This window comes from Podarcis filfolensis (assembly GCF_964270895.1).
Source record: "Podarcis filfolensis genome assembly, chromosome: 7".
Taxonomy (NCBI): Eukaryota; Metazoa; Chordata; class Lepidosauria; order Squamata; family Lacertidae; genus Podarcis; species Podarcis filfolensis.
The window spans coordinates 23,587,849-23,612,362 of NC_139603.1; the positions used below are offsets into that span (position 1 = coordinate 23,587,849).

Sequence of the window (24,514 nt, forward strand, 5' to 3'; positions counted from 1 at the left end):
ACTTCACAAAACACATTCTCTTGTCAGCTTCTGAAACAGATTTTAATGTTTATCTTCCACCTAGCAATCTTGCTGCAATGCAATCAGTCTCTCCAGTTGTTATCAAAAACCACAGCATAATATGCATCCAATGCAGGCAGACCTCTTGTCCGGGGCCTCTCACCTGTAGGTCCACGGCATCTTAAATACCACCAGGTGAATCTGCGAAAGAACCTGTTGCAGCATGGCTTCTCAGTGGGCACTTCAAAATCACAAGTTGGGTTGTGTTCTGACCCCAAATGGGTTGGACAATAAACACAACCATATTGTAAAAGAAGATAAAACCCTGAAAAGTGGGTTCCATTTTGTGGGATGGGCATTAGCAATGGGTTATGGGTTTGAAAAGCTTGAAGGAGCTGAGCTCTTAGCATGGCAGGCCCTGCCCTTGTGTAACTCCTTACCTGTGGTGACTCTGAAAGCAGTATTGTTTAGACAGGCCTTCACGATATGAATTTCTCCTTTTTAACCAACCAATAACTGCTGGTGTTTTCAGTTTTATTCAGTGGCGTAGCGTGAGTTTCCAGTGCCCAGGGCTGCGCAGAGGGGTGGGTGGGTGTTGTAGTGAAGCAATGTCCAACCGGTTGACCGCGATCGCCAGGGTTCTCCAGGTTGATCTTGGGAGTTGAAAAAGAGAGTGCCCGGTTGCATCCTGCCCACTGTGCTATGTTCCATCGGCACTGCTTGTATTCCTTTTGTCTGCAGCAGAGTGTGGGAAGGAGGGGTGGTTGTGAACTGTTCGGTGAGAGTGATGTTATGCAACTCTTCCCCAAAAAAGCTCAAAAAAAGCTCAACAACTCTTGTCTCTCCCCCTAGAAAATGCTCAACAACTCATGGGAGTAGTTCGCAGTCTCTATAGAGTTGGATGTGCCTGTTGTAGTGTAAGCCAGTGTTGTTGTGTAAGCCAGAACCTAGACAGAATTAACTTTTTTTTTTACCACTTCCAATGTCTTTATTTTCCATAACCTTGTGAAATTAATTGCACAAAGCTACAAAATTAGCAAATGCTTTGAAATCTGTATACAAAACATAAATTACCTCTACTTTTAAACTCAGTTTTTTTGTGCACCACTTAGAAACTTTTTAAAGTGGCATCCAAAATAGCCATACACCACTCTAAAAAAGGAAACTGTTCCTTTAATATCATACCCTCCCATTTCTCCCAACACTCAGATCTCAATACACAACTAGTCATCATGTTCACGGACATTTCCAAGGTGAGATTTCATGTTCCGTTCCCATAACTTCTGGTTGTCAGAAAACCCATGCTTTCTTTTGTTGAAAGAATTTGGTGCTGCTGAAGTTGGAGTATCCCTTCCAATGTTTTTCATGCACATTTTAGCTTCTGGTGGCATCTCTTCAGGTTCACTATTTTCATCTTCGTTGAAGATTGCTGCTGCAGAAAGCGTTTTTGGAGCTAGGGTTGGAGTAGGCTCTTTAGGTTTATTTGCTTCAAGCTTGATGAATATTGCAGGCGGATTCTTTGCAACCTGTGTACCAATGGCAAACCCAAACTTGGACATTCTGGCAGGAGCAGGCTTTGTGTCAGACTTTAAAAAAAAACATGGGGAAAAGGGTTACCGCCCTAAACTGCAGCCTTGTGTCAAGTTCTCCCTCCCTCCTTATAATAAGCAGCATTGCTGCCACAGCTTGTGGTCCTTATGCTGAGTGTTTCTCCGAACCCAGCAATAGCAGCTGTCAATAATATAGAGTGGAAATGTGGAAGCTCACATCCCAATGACCCAGGACCTTTTGCATACAAAGCATGGGCTCGATAACTACCCCCTGGGTGATAGTTCCTCCCCGAAGGAACAAAGCAAATGGTATTCAAAAAGTCTGGCTTATCCAACCGGCTTGCATTTGGGTAGGGTACAGAATTAAGTTAAGAGTATTTATTTAGATTTATAGCCTACCCTACCCCCGAGGCTCAGAGCAGGTTATTATTACTAGCATCTATCATAGGGAGAGTAAATTTCACAGCTTACAAAGCAGTTACAATTCTCATTTCATCTGCCTCTCCCCTGTCAAAAGATTTTTTACATATTTCATATTGGTGGTGGGAAAGGGGGGTGGAGGACAGATCCCTTCCAGAGGAAAGTTTAAATCACTATAAAGAAATGCTAATTAAAATGTCTAGTTTTTCCCATTGATTCTGTTTCACTACTTGTTTACTGCAGGCAGCTGTAATCATTGGCACCACTACCCTAGCCTAGACTAGACTAGACCAGATTAGACTAGACTAGACTATCTTCTTAGCTCTCTATAAGATGTGGTTCTCTGCCCCTTCTTTCCTACAAGAAGTTTCCTAAACGTACCTTTAAAAGAGAGGGAATAGTGGACACACAAGTACCAATCCAAAATAGCCAGCAGTATATGTTTCTTGGTTGGGAGGTCAGAAAAAGGTTAAATATTAGACCATCCAAAGATAAGCACGAGTATTCTTGCTCTACCGATTTCTGCTGCTGTTTTCTGCATTTTTACCTCAACTTTTTCGTCCATTGGTTCCACAAGACTTCTTACAAGAATAAAAACAAGGATTCTAATAAGTTTCATTTAAAAGAAACACCTCCATAATGCCAAGTATTGAAAAGCATGTTCAGAGAAAAATGTCCCTGTGCAGCTTCTGGAAAGCAAACAAAGTTTTCAGAGCAGGGGAGAGTATTCTGCAATTGCAGGTGCAACGAAGGAAGAAGTGGGTTGCAAAGGCTTGAAGTGAAGACAATGCTATCTTGACAGGAACCTGGGGTGGTGCCCTCTGGGTCAAGGGATGAAGTCCAAAACAGTTCCATTGGTAGAACCAGTGTTGTTGTCTTCATGGGCCTGAAAGCAGGACGTAGCACAGCTTTTTTAAACAAAAAACCAGCTCAGTAAGAAACAGCAACACCCTCTTACGATCTCCAACCCTCGTTTTCTGACAGCAGGCCTGAAAAGAAAAAGAATCAGTTAGCAGTCCTAAGGAGAAAAGACCTGCACTAGGTAGAAACTTAGAAACCTGCTTCATATCAAGTCACATCATCAGTCTTCACTGACCTGCAACGATTCTCCAAGGTTTCAGAGAGGGGGTTCTTTCTCGGACCCACCTGGAGAATCCAAGAATTGGGTGGAATTGCCTATCAGGCCATAACATTCTTCCCTAAGGAGATACCACCTCTCCTCTTCTTCCAGGGCAGGAGAGGTGTGGTAAATTCACCCCCTCCAAAAGTGGGAATGACATTCTCCACTAAAGTAAACCCCCTTTAAGCAAGAAGGCAGAAAACAGGTGTTCATCTCAAGATCTATGCCACAACTACAGAACTATTGGTACCGGAGTGGATGTGCTAGTTTACTGTTGGGTATAACAGCAAAGGCCAGAATTGACATGTGGATTCCACAGGGAGTTCCTACATCAAAAACTGAAAAGCTGGGATTTGGGCTCGGGGAGTTCAGAACAAGCTTGAAATATTTATTCTGGCTCGCCACAGAAGAAGATCACTTAGCTAGTAATGTTTTCTTTTACCAAGGACTCCACTTTGATGTTTCTTTTATTTCTCCTTAACATCTCCCCACCCACCACCCCATTTTGTCCACATTTCGGTTCCTGCATTGAATTTCACGTGCCATTGAGTTTGAAAAATCTGCATATATAGCATGAGTCTAATTACAGGAATACAAAAACCTGAGCAACGTGGATGAAATCAATTCTGTGCCAGAAAGCAACCATCCTCGAGAAGGAGTGAGGGGGGAGGCAGGCAGGCAGACATTGCAATTGCTGAGAGTAATATACAGGCAGATACATATTTGCTCCAACCTTTCTCCTAAAGCTTTTCTCATTACACTTTAATGTGGCTTGGTAGAGGAAACAAAAGATCAATTCTATAAATTAAAGGTTTAAAAGCTAGTTGAGGAAGAAGAAGGAGAAAACCAGATTTATTCCACTGCAATTCATTTATTTATTTTGACGCTCCTTCCATGCCATTGTTGACTTGCCCTTGAAAAGTGAACCGGGGGGGGGGGTTGGTTCCTTTACAGTGATGTAACTTAATGTAAACGATGCACCACTTCTGCAACGGAGGTGACGAAACAGCCTTGGAATCTAAGCCCTTCTTTCAGTACAACTGAAACCGAAGCATTACCTCAAGAATTAAGGTTATTGCCTGTTCTGTGTAACTCCTCTAACAAATCTTCAAATTTTCCCTAAGCAGCATCTCCCTGCCACACTCAGCTGCAGCACATAGGCAATCACATTCATTCTCCTTCAGGCCTAACCCCTTCTCCCATTTTATTTCTTCAACCATTTATATATATTGCCGTTCGGCCCTGTAACATTCAACTGGCCATATAATTAAACCAGGTAGCATTAAAACAAACCGATAAAAGGTGAATCCAAAATCAGATAAGAATTTTAAGGAAGGCAGGACAAGAAGCACTGCCCACTAGAAGAAAAGAAGGAGGGAGTTCTACAATTGGGATGCTGCCGCTGTCTCATATCCCAGCTAACTATTCTCTCTCTTGGTGGATTGCAAAGCAGAGCCTATTGAAGACAAACACTGTTGTTGTTTTATTTCCCACCCTTCACCCAGGAAAGATTGCAACAATTTAAAATACAAGACTGGGGGGGGGGAGGGTTTAAACAACTAAAGTCACAAGTATAGGATGGGTATTACTCTGTCACTCAAAAGTCAGAGGCATCAGTAAGGAGGTGCACCTTCACCTCTTTGAAGGACTAGGTTCATGAAGAAGAAGCTGGCCCTACAAATATCATTGTCCCCTTGTTGCTTAGGGTCTCATAGGTGATCACTTGCAGCCAAGTAGAATTGTCTTCCATAAACACGGTTTTAACAATGAGTCCATAAGTGATTGTGGAGGCCAATTCTGGATCCACACGTCTTTCCACAGTGAGGACATTGGTTACCGGATGGGAGTTGATCACGGTGTGCCTTCCTCTTAGTACATTTCTCCCTTGTGTCCTGGTTTCGAGTGTCTTCAAAGCTCATGACACCTTTGGTAAAGGCTGTTCTCCAATTGGAGCACTCGCAGGCAAGTGTTTATACATCATTTTTTTAAAAAAAAATTGCTTTTAAAGACACTCTTTAAACCTCTTTTGTTGACCACCAGCATTATGCTTTCCATTTTTAAGTTTGGAATAGTGTAGTTGCTTTGGAAGACGATGATCAGGCATCTGCACAACATGACCAGTCCAATGAAGTTGATGTTGAAGAGTAATTGCTTTAACACTGGTGATCTTTGCTTCTTCCAGTACACTGGTATTAGTTCATGTCTTCCCAGGTGATGTATAAAAATTTCCAGAGACACGGTTGACGGAATCTTTTGAGGAGTTGGAGGTGGTGTTTACAGTTTAGTAGGGTATGCATTGGTTGACAAGGTATGCTTGCCTTGGAGAAGACAAGACTTTGATGTGATGTGATAGTCATCTTCAAATACCTAAAGGTATAGAAGATGGAGCAAGCTTGTTTTCTGCTGCTCCAGAGGTAAGGACCCAAACCAACGGCTTCAATTTACAACAAGGGAGATTCCAACTAACCATTAGGAAGAACCTTCTGACAGTAAAAGCTGATCGGTAGTAGAACGGACTATCTTGGAATATGGTGGACTCTCCTTCATTGGGGGTTATTAAATAGAGGTTGGATGGTTTTCTGTCAGGGATCCTTTATCTGTGATTCCTGCATTGCAGAGGTTTGGATTAGATGACATTTCTGGTCCCTTGCAATTCTGCAATTCCATGATTCTGTAACCAGCACCTTGAACAACTAATGTTGTTGCTTTATGCTTCTCTTCCCTCTGGAGGCCATGGTAACCGTATTGGGATTGTGAGGTAAGGTAAAATAGAAGGGGTCTTTGAATGACCCCATCACACAGTGTTCGAAACTCCCATAGTTCTGGGCACCTTTTGCGACAAGAAATTTAATGAGCACGAGCAGTTTCTGAGCTCTGGGCACAGTACTGCACCTTAGATTTCCGATTAAAACTACAAAGTGGGAGGAAAGGAGGACCTTTTTCTGCCTCCCCACTTCCAGCTACTTTTTGAAGACTGCAGTAGAGACCCTCTTAAGAATATTAGGGGAGTGGGCAGTGGAAGGACTAGACTGTGTGAAAAATGAACGTAATAGTTTAGCTGCAGTTCATTCATTTTCAGCTTTGTATTCTTGTTCTAAAAAATTGTGCCTAGACATTCCATTGTTGTGCCTATAACCTTGGTTTCAGGTGCCATTTAGCACCTAGCTTTCATATCTCAGTTTCTAACACTGCCATCACATGATCGCTAGAACGTAACAGCCATTCCATGTTATTAAGGCTATCATACTCTCAACATGGTCTTGGTGTTGTGATCCCCTAATAATATGGAATGGCTGTTGGGTTCTAGTGGTCACTCAAGGGAATCATCCAACCTTTGGTCAATCTTTCACTTTAGCATCTCCATAAACAGAGGCACATTACTTCTCAGCATGAATGTTCTCTTTAACCATTGTGATTTAGAGTAGGGATAGTTCACCTGTGTTCTTCCTGATGTTATTGGACTGCAATTCCCACCACCCCTGACCATTGGTCACACTGTTTGGGAATGATGGGAGCTGAAGTACACATGTCCTGTTTTCGTCCCACAACCATCAGTTCCTAATAACTATGAAATAATAAGTGCACTGTTGCTTTCTTTGGATGCTCTCTTAATTAGTCAGTTTCTTTTGATAAGTTAATTGAATAAGAAAATTGGATGATTTACTGGAGGGAGGAAAGATATGCCTAACGCTTAATACATATGTCTCCTGAATTATGCTTCTGAACTATTCTAATTATTTAGATAACTGATTACCTAGTTTAGAGTGGCCTTCTAATGAGTCCATAATTCTTGGGGGGGGGGGGGTTAGCTCTTTGAAGGTATGGTGAAGCATTATTTAATGTGAAAAAAATATGTACTAATTTTTCAAACTCTTCATGACAAATTTGACTTCAGGGGAAAAAGAGAACATTATCCTACTTTTGTTTTACTAGGGCCTGCGCAGTAACATGCTTACATTATATTTTTTTCTTATCTTTCTAAACTACTGTATGTGTTGTTGGTGTTCTGGAGGGAATTAGAAGGGCACTTTTTATCACCAAGTCATACCTGAAGTGAGATAATGGGCAATTTAAAATCTTTGTTTCTAAGGAAGTTCTCAAGAAGTCACTATAGGAGGAAGAGTGCGAGTTTGCACTATGGATGATAATAGGGGACAAAGCTTAAATTAAGCCAACTAATTTTACATGTTTTCCACTTGAGACAGCTTAGTCCCCTGTATTCAACTTCTACACTATTCTGCATCTTTATATACCGGTAATTGCTTACTTATGGTACCTTAAAGGGGTCTTGCAGTATGACAGCAATTAGTGTTTATTCGGCTCTTTGATAGTATACAAGAAACTTAATTTACTTTCTTTCAGTTATACATCAGTCTCTAGTTCCAAGATAGGGTTTCTTTTGCCTCTATCAAAGTGCATGTGTGTATCACTGAATTCAGGTGGCCCTCCAAACTTGGCTTGAGAATATTCCTTATAGTCTCGAACCCTCTTCTTCCCCTTCCTTCCTCCACTCCCACACATGGCTCAGTCACTTTCTTTCCTATCCGATCAAACCACGGTTTTCCATTTTATCTAAACCAGTAAACTCTAGCTTGAGCAAGCTCTCCATAAAGAGGATAATAAAGCCCAGCTGGATCCTGGTTTAGAATTCTGGTGAGACTTTGCCATCCACTAATGGGTAGATGCAGTCATGACTGACAGCCTGGTTGTCAGTAAAGCATCATCACATGAAAGCAGATGTGTTCCACAGAAAGGTTGTGCAGGCTGTTTGTGGGCCTGATGACTCTCCTGCACCATCAGCTGAGAAGAATTAAGCACCCATTCCAATTGCTTTCCCAAACTGAGAATTCTTCTTCTTTTTGACTCCTATTTTATCCATATATCTCACTTGTCCATTTTTGTTTCTCACGCTTGTTGCTATCTCTGCTCCTCCAAATCCTGCATTGTCACTTAGAAGGGTAACAGTAATTGTGCTGATTGTAGCCGTCATCTCTGTACCTCCACGTTCATCCTTGACTAGGCTGGGCATGTGTCCTGCGTTAACAGATGGCAGACCACTATTTGAAAGGCTGTCAGTCCTCTATCTGAAAGTGTCCTCTGCCTGAAGGACTATTTAATCCAAGTCTGGTTTAAAGATAAAGAACCACAAGAACGAAGGGGCTTTGGAGTTGTCCTTCAACAGTTAGCACCTTGACAGCAGACTAAGGAGGCAAGCACACAGCTCATCTGATCATAGGCTCCCTCGCCCTATGGTGAGGTGAATTGTACTTCTATTTAAATTATGGCAATTAGTTCTAAATTTGTATTTATGCATATGCAAATTGTATGCAGATCTATGCCCTCTTTTTGCCCCTCTTTTTAGTGATGTGTTTCTTTCCTTCCTTCCTTCCTTCCTTCCTTTCTTTCTTTTTGCTGATGTGCACATGACCACCCTGTTTTTGCCTCTTTGCTTCCAGGCCTCTTAAACATGGCTACCTTTTGCCCCTTTCCTTGGTGTGAATTAAGTCTGAGATGAGGACTGCTGGGTCGGTGGGGACTGGAGTATTGACTGCTTGTTATGCAGGCACCAATGTGCACCTGAAACAGTCCAGTAGCACAGTTTTACATGCATAAAATACCACATGCAGTTCTTGGGCATCTTCGATACAAAGGAGCTGGTGACAGGTGATAGGAAAGGCCCAAGACCCTGGAGTGAAGCTGGTAGCCAGAATAGACAATAGTCAGACCCAATGTTCTATTTTGCCATTCTTATGAGGTGAAAGGAATTTAAGATGCGCGGGTGTTTTTCCATGGATGAAAGTCTACAGCTTCTTACTCGAACAGAGATTCTTACTTGCTCTTGCCACCCAGTTTCTACAGGCAACCAGTCCCAGATATGTGAAACAACATTACAGAATATGCATATTGCATCTGTAAATAATATTAGGTCAGGTGTGTGTTCACATTCCTTGCTGTAGTCTTGCAGTAACCATGGAACTGCCAAAGCACGCCCAGGCCAAGTCTCTTCACAGCTACAAATAAGAGAATGTGATCTGAACTTTCATAGTGTTAAAACCTCCTCAAGAATAACACAGCTGGAAAGACATCCAATTTGAACAGGAAGATCAATGGAATATGGCAACATAATATACTGCTGTTTTTATACAGGATAGATGTGATGTTTGCACATATTTCCAAGGAACAGAGATGGGGTTAGTAAAACATAGTAGCTGCAGGATTTGCACAAGTTCCATGAAGGTAGATCATTTCATTTTTTGTCGATCCCAGTCAAATCCAGTACGTTGTTGGGGACTCATAAACGTGCCATTTGAGTGGAGTTTGTTGCAGGAAGCATAACCTCATTCTTCCTGGCTCGTCCAGAAATATACTTTTAAATTGCCCCTTCTGTCCAAACTCACATTCCACAGTTAATGTCCAAGAAATTCTACTTTATAAACCATGGTTCCACCACCTGCTGTGCAGATAATGGGTGTTTTAAACTGTGCTTACTGGCAGTTTTGTGTGTGTGTGTGTGTGTGTGTGTGTGTGTGCACGTGCTTGTGTATAAAAAAAAGAATCAAACAGTGCACTGATAGCTGTAGGAATCAACAAGAGAAAAGAGTGTTGCTGCATGCCACCAAAATCTCCAAGTGGTGCAAGATTCCCAGGGTCCCAAGCACTTAGCCAGGGTTTGTGGTTTCTGTTGGAAATGAGGTGCAGCAGAGACAGTTGTGTCTGTATGATATGAGTTATTTGCACGTACAGTGGTACCTTGAGTTACATATGCTTCAGGTTACAGACTCCGCTAACCCAGAAATAATGCTTCAGGTTAAGAACTTTGCTTCAGGATGAGAACAGAAATCGTGCTCCGGCAGCGCGGCGGCAGCAGGAGGCCCCATTAGCTAAAGTGGTGCTTCAGGTTAAGAACAGTTTCAGGTTAAGAACGGACCTCCAGAACGAATTAAGTACTTAACCTGAGGTACCACTGTATATACAACCTGAGCCTATGATGGAGGGGTTCACAGCATTAACACCTCAAAAGGGTCTCGTTTCTCCCATAGCCTCAGCCTTGAATTCAAACAGACGTCAAACATTGTTCTCTTATTGTCTCTCTCCAGCTTGCTGCTTTGCTTCTAGGTCACGTCACCGCTGACTCTCAACTCTAAATTCAGCTTTCTCCTTCCAACTATCTCTCGCCCATTTTTTGTCTCACACAGAGCCCCCTTTCTCTTAGTAGCCAATTGCACAGTTGATCACCTCATCAGGAAGCGATCTTGGCTTATATTTTTGCACTTGCTAGATGCAAGGGTTGTAAGGGTCTCAACTCCCCTGCCCCCCAAACTCATAATGGTATAGTGAATTTTAAACCTCTCTTTGGCAACTCCAATTCAGCAGTAAAGAGCAGGTTTTTCCCAAGGAAAGCGGTAGGGGGAATGGAAAACCACTCGGACACATGGCTGGAAAACACGGGACAAGCAGAAAACCTCTTAGACCCCTGCTCTCTAGGTACAGGATGAGCTTATGAGATATCTCTCATGGGTCTTCATATCCGTTAGTCTTTAAGGTTCACAGAAGAAAAGTTAAACAGTCCACTGGAAAGCTGTCAGGAATGAGCCAGCTCCAAACGAAGGTTTGCAGCCAATGGCAGTAAGCAGCCAGGAACAGAGAGGCTTTGATGTTAGTCAGACAGGGGAGAGCCCACAGCTGCAGACTTTGGCTCTTCCTGACCTTGACAGAAAGGCTGATAAGGCAGGAGCTGAGAGCAGGCTAGAACACAGCCAAAGCTTGCCGGAAGCACAATCAGGCATGAATAAACTCAGAGACAGCCCCTCAGAGATGAAAGCTGTTGGAGCTGATCCAGTAAGTCCGAGGCATCGGTGAATGGGAGGGTTGTTAGACAGGAAGCAAAACAAGACACGTAAGGGTCGTAAATTCAATATCTGCTGGAGATGCTGGAAGGAGTCTTCAGAAGGGTCATCTTGAGTAATGATGCCAGAGGCTTTGTTAGAGCCATCTGTTTTTGCAATAAATCCTCCTTTTTAATTAGCTATGCTTACTGTGTTATCAAGTTGGGAACCTGGGCTCCTGACAAAAGCATGTCCAAAGGAGTGCTCTCTCTCTTTCTCCCTCTTAATGGATCCTGAGATTGTCCAACTTATAAAGATGTCTGCAAACATGATATAAAGGCTAGCAGCATTAACCCCAGCATGTGGGAATCCCTTGCAGATGACCACAGTGCCTGGAAACAGAGAGTCAGGTCATATATCTACAGCAGTGACCAGAGAAGAAATGACTGCTGGAGCAGTGCAGAGAGAAAAAACGCCAGGGTGCAACTGCAGCAATGAAACCAAATGTCTTCATCTGCCCCTGCTGCAACAAAACATATCTCTCCCTTATTGGTCTCTACAGCCACATCAGGCACTGTAACACTCCAGTGTCTTGACGTTACCCCCAATGGCACATCCTTCCTTTGTCTCTCAAGACAGATGGAGGACAACATATTAAGAAGAACCTATGGGCCAAAGTGCCTCAGTCATCGCATAGCGCCCATTTTTCTTTCAAAATATTGTTGCACTTGGCAGGGAGGTGGAATCCAGATGTTAAATAGGTAAAGGTAAAGGGACCCCTGACCATTAGGTCCAGTCGTGACCTACTCTGGGGTTGCAGCGCTCATCTCGCTTTATTGGCCGAGGGAGCCGGCATACAGCTTCCGGGTCATGTGGCCATGACTAAGCCACTTCTGGTGAACCAGAGCAGCACACAGAAATGCCATTTACCTTCCCGCCGGAGTGGTACCTATATATCTACTTGCACTTTGACGTGCTTTCAAACTGCTAGGTTGGCAGGAGCAGGGACCGAGCAACGGGAGCTCACCCTGTCGTGGGGATTTGAACCGCTGACCTTCTGATCAGCAAGTCCTAGGCTCTGTGGTTTAACCCACAGTGCCACCCGCGTATTTAGATGTTAAATACTTTGTATCTAACTAGCGCTCTTCGTTTTCTCTCTATTTCTCTCTCTCTCTTATAAGGTGGGCCAATTCATGTTAGAGAAACGTTGAAGCTCATTAATGCTGCCTTTTACAATTTCAGGGGCTTCAGGATTTATTGAATGAGCTCATAGTAATGCGAAAAAGGAGCTGCAGCAGAAACTCCCAGGCTAAAGTAAGCTTGAGAGGTTGAGGCTGGCGTCAAGTTTAAGAACAGCAAATCTACTTAAATGTAGCAGTGTTATTATCAAATGTGAAGAGATTTGCAGTCGCTGCCAGTGTATAACTTACAAGGGAAATCTTATTAGTTTTGTTTGGTGAGTGGGATGAAAATGAGACAGATAACTGACGTATGCGTTTCCCCCTCCGTAAGAACGGATTTTATGGGAGGGGGAAGATCTGAAAGACGAGTTGTCAACCTATTTATTGTTCCAGATCTCATCAGGCTTTTTAATCATTCTTTTTTTTTTTCCCTGCTTTGCTATTGCTGGAAATCCTTGTCTAAAAATGGTACCTGGCATTTTAAAAGAATGTGCCTTTTGTTAAACTGAAGAATTCGAAATTAAAGCCTGGAATGCACCACCAGGGTGATCAAGAAGGAGTTGGTGGTCGTACTCTGCACTACGCTCAATCTGTCATTTTTGTGGGTTGTGGGGAGAAAGTCTTAAGTTTGCATACATAGAAGAAGAAGAGGAGGAGGAGGAGTTTGAATTTGATATCCCGCTTTATCAGTACCCTAAGGAGTCTCAATGGGACGCGGGTGGTGCTGTGGGTTGAACCACAGAGCCTAGGACTTGCCAGTCAGAAGGTCTGTGGTTCGAATCCACGCGACGGGGTGAGCTCCCGTTGCTCGGTCCCTGCTCCTGCCAACCTAGCAGTTTGAAAGCACGTCAAAGTGCAAGTAGATAAATAGGTACCGCTCCGGCGGGAAGGTAAACGGCGTTTCCGTGCACTGCTCTGGTTCCCCAGAAGCAGCTTAATCATGCTGGCCACATGACCCGGAAGCTGTACGCCAGCTCCCTCGGCCAATAAAGCGAGATGAGCGCCGCAACCCCAGAGTTGGCCATGACTGGACCTAATGGTCAGGGGTCCCTTTACCTTTACCTTTAAGGAGTCTCAAAGCGGCTAACAATTTCCTTTCCCTTCCTCCCCCACAACAAACACTCTGTGAGGTGAGTGAGGCTGAGAGACTTCAGAGAAGTGTGACTAGCCCAAGATCACCCAGCAGCTGCATGTGGAGGAACGGGGACGCGAACCCAGTTCACCAGATTACAAGTCTACTGCTCTTAACCACTACACTTCAGTGGTGTATGCATCAAGGCCATGCATGCCTTGATGTTAGTACCCATGTGTCCTGTTAGTGGCAGTCCTCTATATGTTGCTGGAAAATAATCTTCTAGTTGAAAGAGCTCTCCATTTGAAGGCAGAAGTCATTCACCTAATATGGCTGAACTGCAATGCTGTTTGCCCAGGGTAGTGAATCTTTTGCCTGGTATAAAATATGCCTGAAGCATCCCTGGCAGAAATATCTTCACCTCTTTCTTATTAACATCCAAGAAAGGTACACCAGTGGTTTTCAAACTGTGGCCTGTGGTCCATGAGGTTAATTCAGGTGGTCCACAGCACACCTGTGGATTTGTGTTCAAGGAAGAGAGCTGAATATTCACATTGAATATTGTTATTCATTTCAATTGAATTTTGTTGCTTCTTTTATTTTATTTTTATCTTATATGTTGTTTTGTTGCGATCTGAATTCTGTGGAATTGCAGTTGGTACAAGAGTCCAAAAACCCATAAGTGGTCCGCCAAGACCATTAGCAATTTTCATGTGGTCCTTTGCAGGGAATGGCATTTGGGAACTGCTGCGCAATATAGCTTCCACAGGCAGCTTCCCGACTTTCTCTTTCTTAAATAAAAAAAAAAAAACCCACAACATTTATTTGCTTGAGATAATTTTTTCCTTTTGTCACTGTTGGTTGACCCTTACTGAGCGAAGAAAGATGTTTGAAAAGAAGAATAAAATGCCTCTTTCTTTTTCTTTTTTTGAAGTAATTGCATTCAATTTAGATAATATACCTGCCTTTTTTCCCCAAACAGGTTAACTTCCCTTGCTAATGTTGAAAATGACTGAACACCAATTCACTGTTTCGCTCCCACCCTTTCCTTTGTATGTGTGGCTATTATTTAGGAAGGGGTGTTCCACAGGAGCGGGGGGGGGGGGACAGTTTAAGATCTAATTCACAGCCCAGAAAATAGAGAAAGGCTTCTATGTATCTGCTTGTGAGAGACATAATTTGAAAAGCCGGCTTGGAGATGCTCGTTTACTATTTTAAACCTAGTTCATTATGGATGGCTCTGCAGTGCTATGTATCACCAGCAAGTGAAAGATAAAAATTACTCAAATTGTCCTCCATAGCGCATATGAAAACAGTATTTGGAAACTCATTTGTACTCATTGGCTATGTAGCTAGTAGCCTTCACCTCGTCTCCATTTTCTCTTTCAGCGATATGGAACGCTTCAAAGAAATTGGGCCCCTCATCTAGAACTCCTATGGGGGTTCATATATTACATTTAGGGACGCGGGTAGCACTGTGGTTTAAACCACAGAGCCTAGGACTTGCCGATCAGAAGGTCAGCGGTTTGAATCCCCGCAACGGGGTGAGCTCCCGTTGCTCAGTCCCTGCTCCTGCCAACGTAGCAGTTCGAAAGCATGTCAAAGTGAAAGTAGATAAATAGGTACCACTCCGGCAGGAAGGTGAACGGCGTTTCCATGCGCTGCTCTGGTTCGCCAGAAGCGGCTTAGTCATGCTGGCCACATGACCCAGAAGCTGTACGCCAGCTCCCTTGGCCTGTAAAGCGAGATGAGCACCGCAACCCCATAGTCGGCCATGACTGGACCTAATGGTCAGGGGTCCCTTTACCTTTACCTTTATGTTACATTTAGGTCGTCCCAAGAGAGGCAGTTCAGTGTCTATGGCTTGAACTAAGACATCCAAATGGGCAATGTGTTGTTGCCAAGGGGTGGCCCATTTATTTATTTATTTATTTATTTAAAGCATTATTATTATACCACCTGATGTTAAAAATCCCAAGGCACTTTACAATGCACCAGTGCCAAGACGACAAAAACAGCCAATTGAAAACCGAACGAATTCAGTAAGTGCCGTTAACAACCGATAGGAACCCAACAGTTCTCAGCAACTTGGGATCCATGACTTTCAGGAGGAAACAAGAACCCTTCAGGGTAGCTCAGTTAGTTTGAGTGTGATTCTGATAAATGCCAACATTCCAGGTTTGATCCCCGTATGGATGGGATGGCTGCATATTCCTGCAGGACTACATGATCGTCGGGGTCCCTTCCAACTTTACAAGGGTATGATTTCTATGACACCTGCCTTGCGTTGGGTGGAAAATTATTCCACCATCTAGGCACCAATTTGGAATCCCACTGTCCAGTTCCCTCCCTAGGGCAACCAGGCACCCAGGAAATCAAGGTGCCAGAGAGCCATGCAGAATAGGGAACTTTGGCAAATGTAGCTTGTCATGCAGTTGAAAAAGTGCCTTCTTTTGAATCACCCAATTCCAAATATATTACATGTCACCCTCCCATAGCTGTCAACTTTCAGATTTGAAAATAAGGGATCAGCAGCCTCGAAAATAATGGATCAGCAGCCTCACCTGTCCTGGGGACAGTCTACGGGATATCTAACAATCCGGGATAGCAGCGGGAAGCAGCGGGAAAAGGCGTTGGAATAAGGGAATTTTCCACAAAAAAAGGGAAGGTTGACAGCTATGCACCCTCCAGTGCTCCATTTTCCTTCTCACCTGAAAAACAAAATGGTCAGGAATTATGACGTTGTTCCATCATATTGTACTTTCCAGAACCAACTACAAAAACCCCCCATTCCATTTGGTGTTGACCTAAGGAGGAATGAAAGTAGAATCAAATGGATGTGCGCTATTCCACACATAAGGCCTCGTTTATATAGATGCTTGGATGTGCAGAGCTCGTGGTGTGCAAACCGCAGAGAGCCGAGTTAGGTAACATCTTTCAGGATTAGGTCCCCCGCTATGGTTATCTGCAGCATATTACAGCTGGGGAGACATTAAAAAGCTGTGTTTAACAGCTGCCATATCATCCTCGCAAGCAATATTTCAACCCGAGCTGCTATAAAAACCTCCCTTGTGACACCAAAGCTGTGAAAAATAGCAAATTTGAAGTGCAGGGGGGGAAAGCCCCTCCTCAACCGCCTGCCGCAGGAGTAATTGTTTCCTGGCAATTGACATTTCAAGAGCTGTTTCTTTAAATGCCCAGCCTCTCCATCTTACTTGGCTTTCCCCCCACCCCAGCATGACTGAAGGAATCTAGAGCAGGGATAATGACTCGCCGCAGGTTTCATCCGAGGGGGTAATGAAAAGAAAAGGAATGATGGAGATAGTCGGGACGGAGCGATTTCCACTATCTGATGCCTCCCCCCTCCCCTCTCCCCGCCACCATGCTCCAGTGATACAACCAGCCTGTACTAACGACAGAATAATAGGTCGGCTCATATGCTCTGCTCCATACCAACAAACCCATCCTCCCCAATAAGAAGGAGCCGGGAGCACGGGAGCGAGAACTGTCCCGTCATCAGTCACTTTACATCTGCACCCCGAGCAAACATAATGGCAGGCACACTGTTCCCTGGCAGCTCGCCAGGGCTGCAAACGATCGTGGCACTAATTAACTCACCTGTGGAATTCACGCTCCGCAACCGGGCTCTTTATGCAGTTCACCAAAGCGTGCTGCCAAAAGAGGAGGTTATATTTTTTTTTAAAGAGAGAAAGGAACCTGCTGGTAAAAGGGGGGAAAAAGTTTTAACATCCTGCGAGGCCAACAGGTCTGTTCCCGTAACAACTGCACCATGCAGGTTTAAGTGGAGCATATCAAAAAACCATCCCACGGGATGGCGACAGGTGCGTGACCCCAGAATGTGTCAGTTGTACATTGCCCACCCCTCCATTCATCCCACCTTGTTCAGCTCCGCCTGCTTAATGGTGTGGTGCTTATTTTCTCAGTTTACGTGCCCAATGACTGGTGTGGGCCAGTTTAGTTCTCAGCACTGGGGAATTGTCGCTGCAGTCCCCATCCATCTAATAAATAGCCACATTGCAGGTAATTTTTGACATTCTGAACATTCACGGGTTTGAGGACATATCTGTACAACTCCCTGATTTGGAAATATACGCCGTCAATTTTTTTATATATATTTGTTTTTCGTTCCTCCGTTTGCTCTGAAAAAAGAATGCAAAAGAGCACCGTACGTGTGACACAGCACCCACATTATATGGTTATAGAGCGTCACGAACCCTTTCGGTCTCTCATTGCCCTCTGGTTTATTCGGGACATATTTCGGGAGAAATGTCTATAGAGTAGATTCTGGCATCTCATAAATGGATGAAAAGTCAGTTTGCTTTCAACTTTGTAATCTGTCAAACTTTTCTTCACTTTCCTTCGAGATATAAAAGGGCATTATTTCTTCAAGTAGCCATAAGCAATACATTTTGGACCAGTTCCCTTCATCAATTGAGCTTAGAAATATCCCTGCTGTCCCCCATAGAGGCAGCAGCAGGACAGGCAAGGTGTAATAGCTGCTAGGAGGGGTGTGGCAGGCAGCCACAAACTGTGTAGCCTCCAAGCCCAATGGGCATGTGTTGGGCGCAAGGGAAAATCACAGTCCCACATGCTTCTTCTTTTAAGTAAGTTATTGAGTAATATTTTGTTGTTGTTGTTTTGGCATCCGTCTGCCTCAAGGGACAATGGGGTGCACCTCCAGGGCTAAAGTCAAACCATGGGAGAATCAAAGAACCTGCAGTGATTCTCCAGAGGTAACTGCTGCCTCCTGTGTTGTTTTTGCTGTGTTAGCAGCACTGAAGTGACCTCCCTGGGGCGCAAGCCTGGGCAGTGCATATGGGGGTCCTGGGCTACCCATATGACAAGACACACACCCTCTCGCCCTCACTGATGTGGTCCAAAGGACAATAGAGCAATACTTTTCGCCCCAGCTGGGCTGCAGGACTTGCCAGAAAGAGGTGTACAAGGCACCATCCAACAGTCTTAGGGACTCCAGATTTGTGTTGGGTTTACTCATTAGCCTTTTGCTCTCCTAAAGCTGGCAAGGTAGCAGGTGTGGGTTTTTCCTCAAGGTTTGCTCCCGAACCCTTTCTCATGGGTGAGCATAGCCGCAAGGCAGCAGAGGTTCAGGATCAGTTTTCCTTCTCCTCGATGGGCTACCTTCTCAGGTTGGCAAGCCCCATCTGCCCCTCACTTCCCTCTACCGCTCGTACCTTCTTCTGTTCTATTACAGTCATACCTTGGAAGTAGAACAGAATCCGTTCCAGAAGTCCGTTCGGCTTCCAAAAGGTTCGGAAACCAAAGTGTGGCTTCCCGATTGGCTGTAGGAAGCTCCTGCAGCCAATCGGAAGCCACAGAAGTCGCGTCGGACGTTCGGGTTCCAAAGAACGTTTGCAAACCAGAAGACTCACTTCCAGGTTTGCAGTGTTCGGGAGCCAAAACTTTTGACTCGCAAGGTGTTCGGGATCCAAGGTGCAACTGTACTTAGCTTAGCTTAGTTTAGCTTAGCGGGCTGGTGTGGAGGACTCCCTGGTCCTGAATGGGGTAACTGTGCCCCTGAAGGACCAGGTGCACAGCCTGGGAGTCATTTTGGACTCACAGCTGTCCATGGAGGCGCAGGTCAATTCTGTATCCAGGGCAGCTGTCTACCAGCTACACTTGGTACGCAGGCTGAGACCCTACCTGCCTCCATACTGTCTCGCCAGAGTGGTGCATGCTCTAGTTATCTCCCGCTTTGACTACTGCAATGTGCTCTATGTGGGACTACCTTTGAAGGTGACCCGGAAACTACAACTAATCCAGAATGCGGCAGCTAGACTGGTGACTGGGGCTGGCCGCCGAGACCACATAACACCGGTCTTGAAAGACCTACATTGGCTCCCAGTATGTTTCCGATCACAATTCAAAGTGTTGGTGCTGACCTTTAAAGCTCTAAACGGCCTTGGCCTAGTATACCTGAAGGAGCATCTCCACCCCCATTGTTCTGCCCAGACGCTGAGGTCCAGTGCCGAGGGCCTTCTGGCGGTTCCCTCATTGCGAGAAGCAAAGCTACAGGGAAGCAGGCAGAGGGCCCACCCTGTGGAACGCCCTCCCATCAGATGTCAAAGAGATAAACAACTACCTGACATTCAGAAGACATCAGGGAAGTTTTTAATGTGTGACATCTTAGTGTATTTTTGGTCTTTGTGGAAGCTGCCCAGAGTGGCTGGGGAAACCCAGGCAGATGGGCAGGGTACAAATAAATTATTATTATTATTATTATTATTATTATTATTATTATTATTATTATCTTTAAATATTAAGAGTATATTTAGTTGAATGCCAAATTAATACTCCTAAACAAGCAATAAAAAAGTTGCCAGTACTTTACTCTATGCATAGTAGCAAATGGAGATCTTCATATCAAAATTTGCAGGAAGAGGAGGGAAACACTTCCTCCTGGATCCACAACTTCCTGCTTTGATAATTTTCTTTAGTAAGGGGATAACAACACTGCCTATCTTCCACAGCTGTTCTAAGTTTGCAGCCTGATAAAAATATATATTAAGCTCTTTGTGCATGCAAGGGTCCTTTGTAAACACTCAATATTATTGGCGATAATTTCTGCTCATTTCCTTATGTTAATGGAATTAGGGGAACTAGAAAGGAGGAAAATGCCAAGTTGGCTTGAGGGTGTTGTTGTCCCATGTCTTTCTCTTGAGCAGCATAATTTGGTAGCAACCATGTTTATGTGCACATATCTGGTCAGTTCCTCTGACGCAGCAGATAATGAGATTTATGGATTCATTATATCCTTACTTGCCAGTCCCCACAGTTATAGCAGCATTGCATTTTTCTTTTCTGTGAAAGTCTCATCCATGTGCTTCAGGATGAGGGATAGTCCGAGCATGTTGGAATCAAAGAGCATCTGTTGCCTTTCTTCAACAAATTTGACATAACAAAAAAATAGGATTTTTCGCTTTTTAAACAACCCGCCCCCCAAACTGTCTGATAGCTAGACCTCAAGTGTGGTTTGTTTTGGTTTTGGAGGAATTTCCTTCTCATAAAACAAAGAAATATAGCTGGTAACTTGTGAAATGTTTTGTTAAGGGTGAAGACAAATGTGATATTAAACAAGGGCTCACAGCAAATTTCTTCTAATGCAGCGTGAGCTCAGCTTCCTCCTGGCTTTATGATTTGAGGCATGAACGTACATGTCAGCACACTGAAATCTCCTTTGGCTATCAGTTTGCCCTCCCTCCTGCCCTGTTCTTCAGGCAGACTGCTTAGCTTTTTGTTGTTTAAAGCACCACATGAATGTTTATTAATTTATCTCTCCATCATCACCTTTATTTTTGCCTCCTCCAAAAAGTTTGAAAAGAAAAGAAAAACCGATACTGTGATGGGCTTAGGTGGTTTTGTCCACAGCTGGTTTCTAACTTGCAGAATTATTTTGTTGTGGGGCCTTTCTTTGGAGCTCAACACTGGAGAGGAACAAGATCATTTGAGCTGAAAGGGAAGGTCATTTCCATACATGCTCATCAGGGTATACATGCTCTGTCTCTCCTCCCCAACCACCAATAGTTCAAACAAGAAGCATTATTGTTATTCCTGCTATCATTGTGATTATCATCAGTACACACTTTTCTCCTATACAGCAGAGGTACTAAACCGAAGGCAAGACTTACTTGGGCTGCCCCTGTGCTTCATGTAGAAGAAGCTGTTCTTCTCCTTCCCAGTGGAGGATTTTGGGATACAGAACATGCAGCAGCTTGACTGTTCACTGGAACAGAAAATTCAACATCATGTTATGCTGCTGCTGAAATAATTGTACTGGGATTCATATGTATGGTCCTGGTTCACACATCTTGATAAGCTGTGGCAAGCAATAAATTTCTCCTCCTTTGCTCTCCGATGCCTGGAGTGGAGAGAAACATACCGTGAGGTTTGGCTTAGCATTACGTGTGAGCCAGCATTTGTTTCTGTCTCCAACAAATGGTGAGTTCTAAGCCAAGAACAAACTTTGGCATATGCACATACTTTCTTTGGAGGAACAAGCCCCGTTCACCCATAATGCTAAGCCAAGACCCATAGTTTGTTTCGCCAGCCAGGATCAACTGAGCAGCATGCACTAGCACACTGATTCTTAAACAGGCATAAACCAAAGCTAACCTTAATGAGCGATATGCCATTTTTGACATTGCACCTATATCCCAAATCCTTAAAAAAACAAAAACAAAACAGTCTGCTCTATCTAGAATGGATTAAAGATGCATAGAAGATGGGCCTTTGCTGACCCAAAATACTTTTGTCACCATCCAAAACCATGATATATGAACATGTAAAATACACTACAATCTCACAGCATATTTGATAAATTCAATGAAATGCACATGGTGATAACCCAAGCCAAATCCCCATGACCTGGAGGTTGCAATGTATCTAGCTTTAAATCTTTGACCCATAGGTTGAGAGCAGGGTTCATATTCTTCTGTCTTCCCCAACTGAGGGGGTGGGATGGGGGGCAGAGTGTTGGCAGATGGGAGGATAGACAGAGTTGGCAAGCAATGTGAGCAGGGTTCATAGCCCTTAGTGTATCCTTTACTACCAGCTGAAAACATCTTTCCTTGCTATTCTACAAATGGAATCACCACAAAGTCAAACGAAGCTGTCCAAACTAGGGTTTATTTTTTTAAGTTAAGTGGAATAAGGAGCAAAATTAAATGTGTTTTATTCCTCCCACTCAACAGAGATATTGCCTTCAGTTTATGTAAAAGGCTACTTGTAACGTTTAAGAACGGAGGAGAGCCTCACAGGATTCTTTTGGTGGCAATTACGTCCTCGTTTTTTGTCGTATTTGCTGTCACATAGAATGCTAAGTAGCCCTGCAAATGCTTGATAAATTGTCATTTCTTTTTCATTTCAGAGCTCCACAGAGACCCAAGCAAAGAGCATTAAGAAGCAAAGGGGGAATGAGACTGTCTTCAGCACAGCAAACTAGTTCGCGTTAAGGTGAAGAGACAAATCACCGCCTCAGTCTTGCTTTGTACTGCCACAATGAGAACTTATCATTGCTTCTGGCTCCTCTTCTGGGTTGGTCATCCCCACCAAAGTTCTTCCACCCCCTTATCCAAAAGGACTAGTGGCTTTCCAGAAAACCCAAAGATTTTGGATCTATCTAGAAACAACAGGAAAGAACTTAATCGCTCCAAAAGAAGCTGGATGTGGAATCAGTTCTTTCTTCTAGAGGAGTATACGGGCTCTGACTATCAATACGTTGGCAAGGTAAGTTGTTTTTCAGCACCTCGTACTCTACAGTTTTGAGAAGTCTCTCTGAATTGACAAGACAAAATGGGATGCCAATTCCATTCCAAAGACTGCTGCTTTATGGTCATGGCAGGAGAATGCCAGAGGGTGTGTAGTTCAGTACCTGAGCTACCAGTACAGGAAATGGAAGGGGAAAGTGGCCTTACTTTTGTAACCAAATATGTTCAGGCTAACATCTGCAGTTAGATTCTTTTGTATGTCTTTAACAAGGGAAACCATTTTGCTGCATAAAGAAAACCAATGGCAATTAAGTACAAAATCAACATTTGTCCCTTAAGTGCAACGGAGATACCATTAAGTTAGGCAATTCTCAGGATCTGGCTTCAAGAAAGCATTTTGATACTGTTCAGAGATTTGGAGATTTAATATTCGGTGTTTCATTTTTCCCTCACTCCAAGGTGCATCAGCAAATGTATTTAAGGTCGCAAATATTAAGAGGCTTGGTTGAAAAGCCAGGAATTGCTGAGGTGTGTGCTTAGTCACAAAATGTCACAGATTACAGGAGGGTTGCATATATACTGACATGGTTTGAGACTTGGTCCTCATGTTCTCCAGCAACCTCATCGTTGAACTGCCTTGGTTTCCTATTAAGAGCTCCTGTATTAGTATTGGGAAATATTTGTGTTCTGTTAAAATGCTGAGTAACACGGTGCTGTGCGTGATTTATTATCCCCTCTTGTCAGACTACGTTGTGTCACATGTTTCAGACTGTTCCTCAGTTTAAAAGTGGTAAGCCCTAGAAGGGAGGGGTCAGCGACAAAGGACTCTGGGAATTGCTCCCTGAGACTGACTGGAAGACTGACCGCAAGGTTTTCTGTTGAAACTCATGTCTCTGTTCAACGCTATGTGTATGTAGCCCACAGCAATCATGATCATGCATTCTTCACATGTAATGATGAACTGGGGACTGTATAAAGATGTGTTGTGCGCTCCTCAGAGTTGCGCAGAATCTTTGGGTGTTAATCAAGCTGTTCCTTCTGCCATGACTGAATAAGCTGTTTGTTCCTTTGGGTGTGATCATTGGCTAAGTTCACCCTAGTTCTATTGGACTCCTGTCCACAACACTAAAGCATTACCTCAAAATACCCATTTTTCCATGAACCTGTATATATATGCTTTTATAATAACGTTATTATTATTATTTAAAAAAATAGAACTGTGCAACTGATATCCCTCTAGTTGCTTGTGCTAAGCTCACCTGAGGCGAGTACAAATTGTCTCCAGGCAACCAGGCATATTATTACAAGGTGGGGAAGTTACTTTTTTTTTTTGTGAGCCACCTCAAACACTTCTGTTCAAAGTTGAGGAAAACATTCAAACTGCTTAAGTTTCTTACGTTGGGTGTGCAGGCTTGTATTATTTCTTAGATATACACCCTGCTCTGCTATATAAAAACTTTTACAAGGAAGGTTTCAAAAAGTGTAATGTGCAAAGTATCACAAAGCACACATTCTTTCTGTTTCTTTCTCTGCTGTTTAAAGATGCCTGGCCACCCTTTACGCTCCTCAGAGTGGCAAGTAAGGTGAACAAAACTCAGATTTTTTGGTAGGTGAATAACTTCGTGTGAACTTAGTCTCAGTTTATCATGGCACACCTGCAGCACTGCAGTAATCCTCAGCTCTTTACATACAGCCATGTCTTTGTTTGTTTGTTTGTTTGTTTGTTTGTTTGTTTTTGTTTGTTTGTTTGTTTGTGTGCCCTAGGTCTTTACTAAGTCTCTTCATTTAATGATTAACTATGGATAAAGGTGGTGGGGGCTCTATTGCAGAAGTAAATCTGCTCTCTCAGTTGGAATGAATGGAGAAGCACATGGAGACAGCAACCCAATGTGCACATTGCAATATACATGTTAGGCCAGAGCTTTCCAAACTGTGTGTCACAACACGTTAGTCAGTGTGTTGACTGCAGTGTGTAGCACGAACGCTGGAAAGGGGTTAGTTTAACCTCTGGTTTGCTAGTAAACCTGAATGACTGTGTCACGAAATGATGCATGTCTAAAAAGTGTGTCACCAACATGAAAAGTTTGGAAAGTTCTGTGT

At 43.6% G+C, this 24,514-nt stretch overlaps 1 protein-coding gene across 1 annotated transcript in view; it reads left to right on the plus strand.

Moving 5' to 3' along the window:
* The window catches only part of LOC310767050 (cadherin-6), a 155,621-nt gene that overhangs the window by 54,340 nt on the left and 76,767 nt on the right, over positions 1–24,514 (plus strand). Inside the window, exon 2 of the mRNA XM_083623837.1 lies at positions 22,075–22,433. Within this exon, the coding sequence (XP_083479963.1) occupies positions 22,206–22,433 (228 nt within the window). The 5' untranslated portion in view covers positions 22,075–22,205. The remainder of the gene's footprint in view (positions 1–22,074; positions 22,434–24,514) is intronic.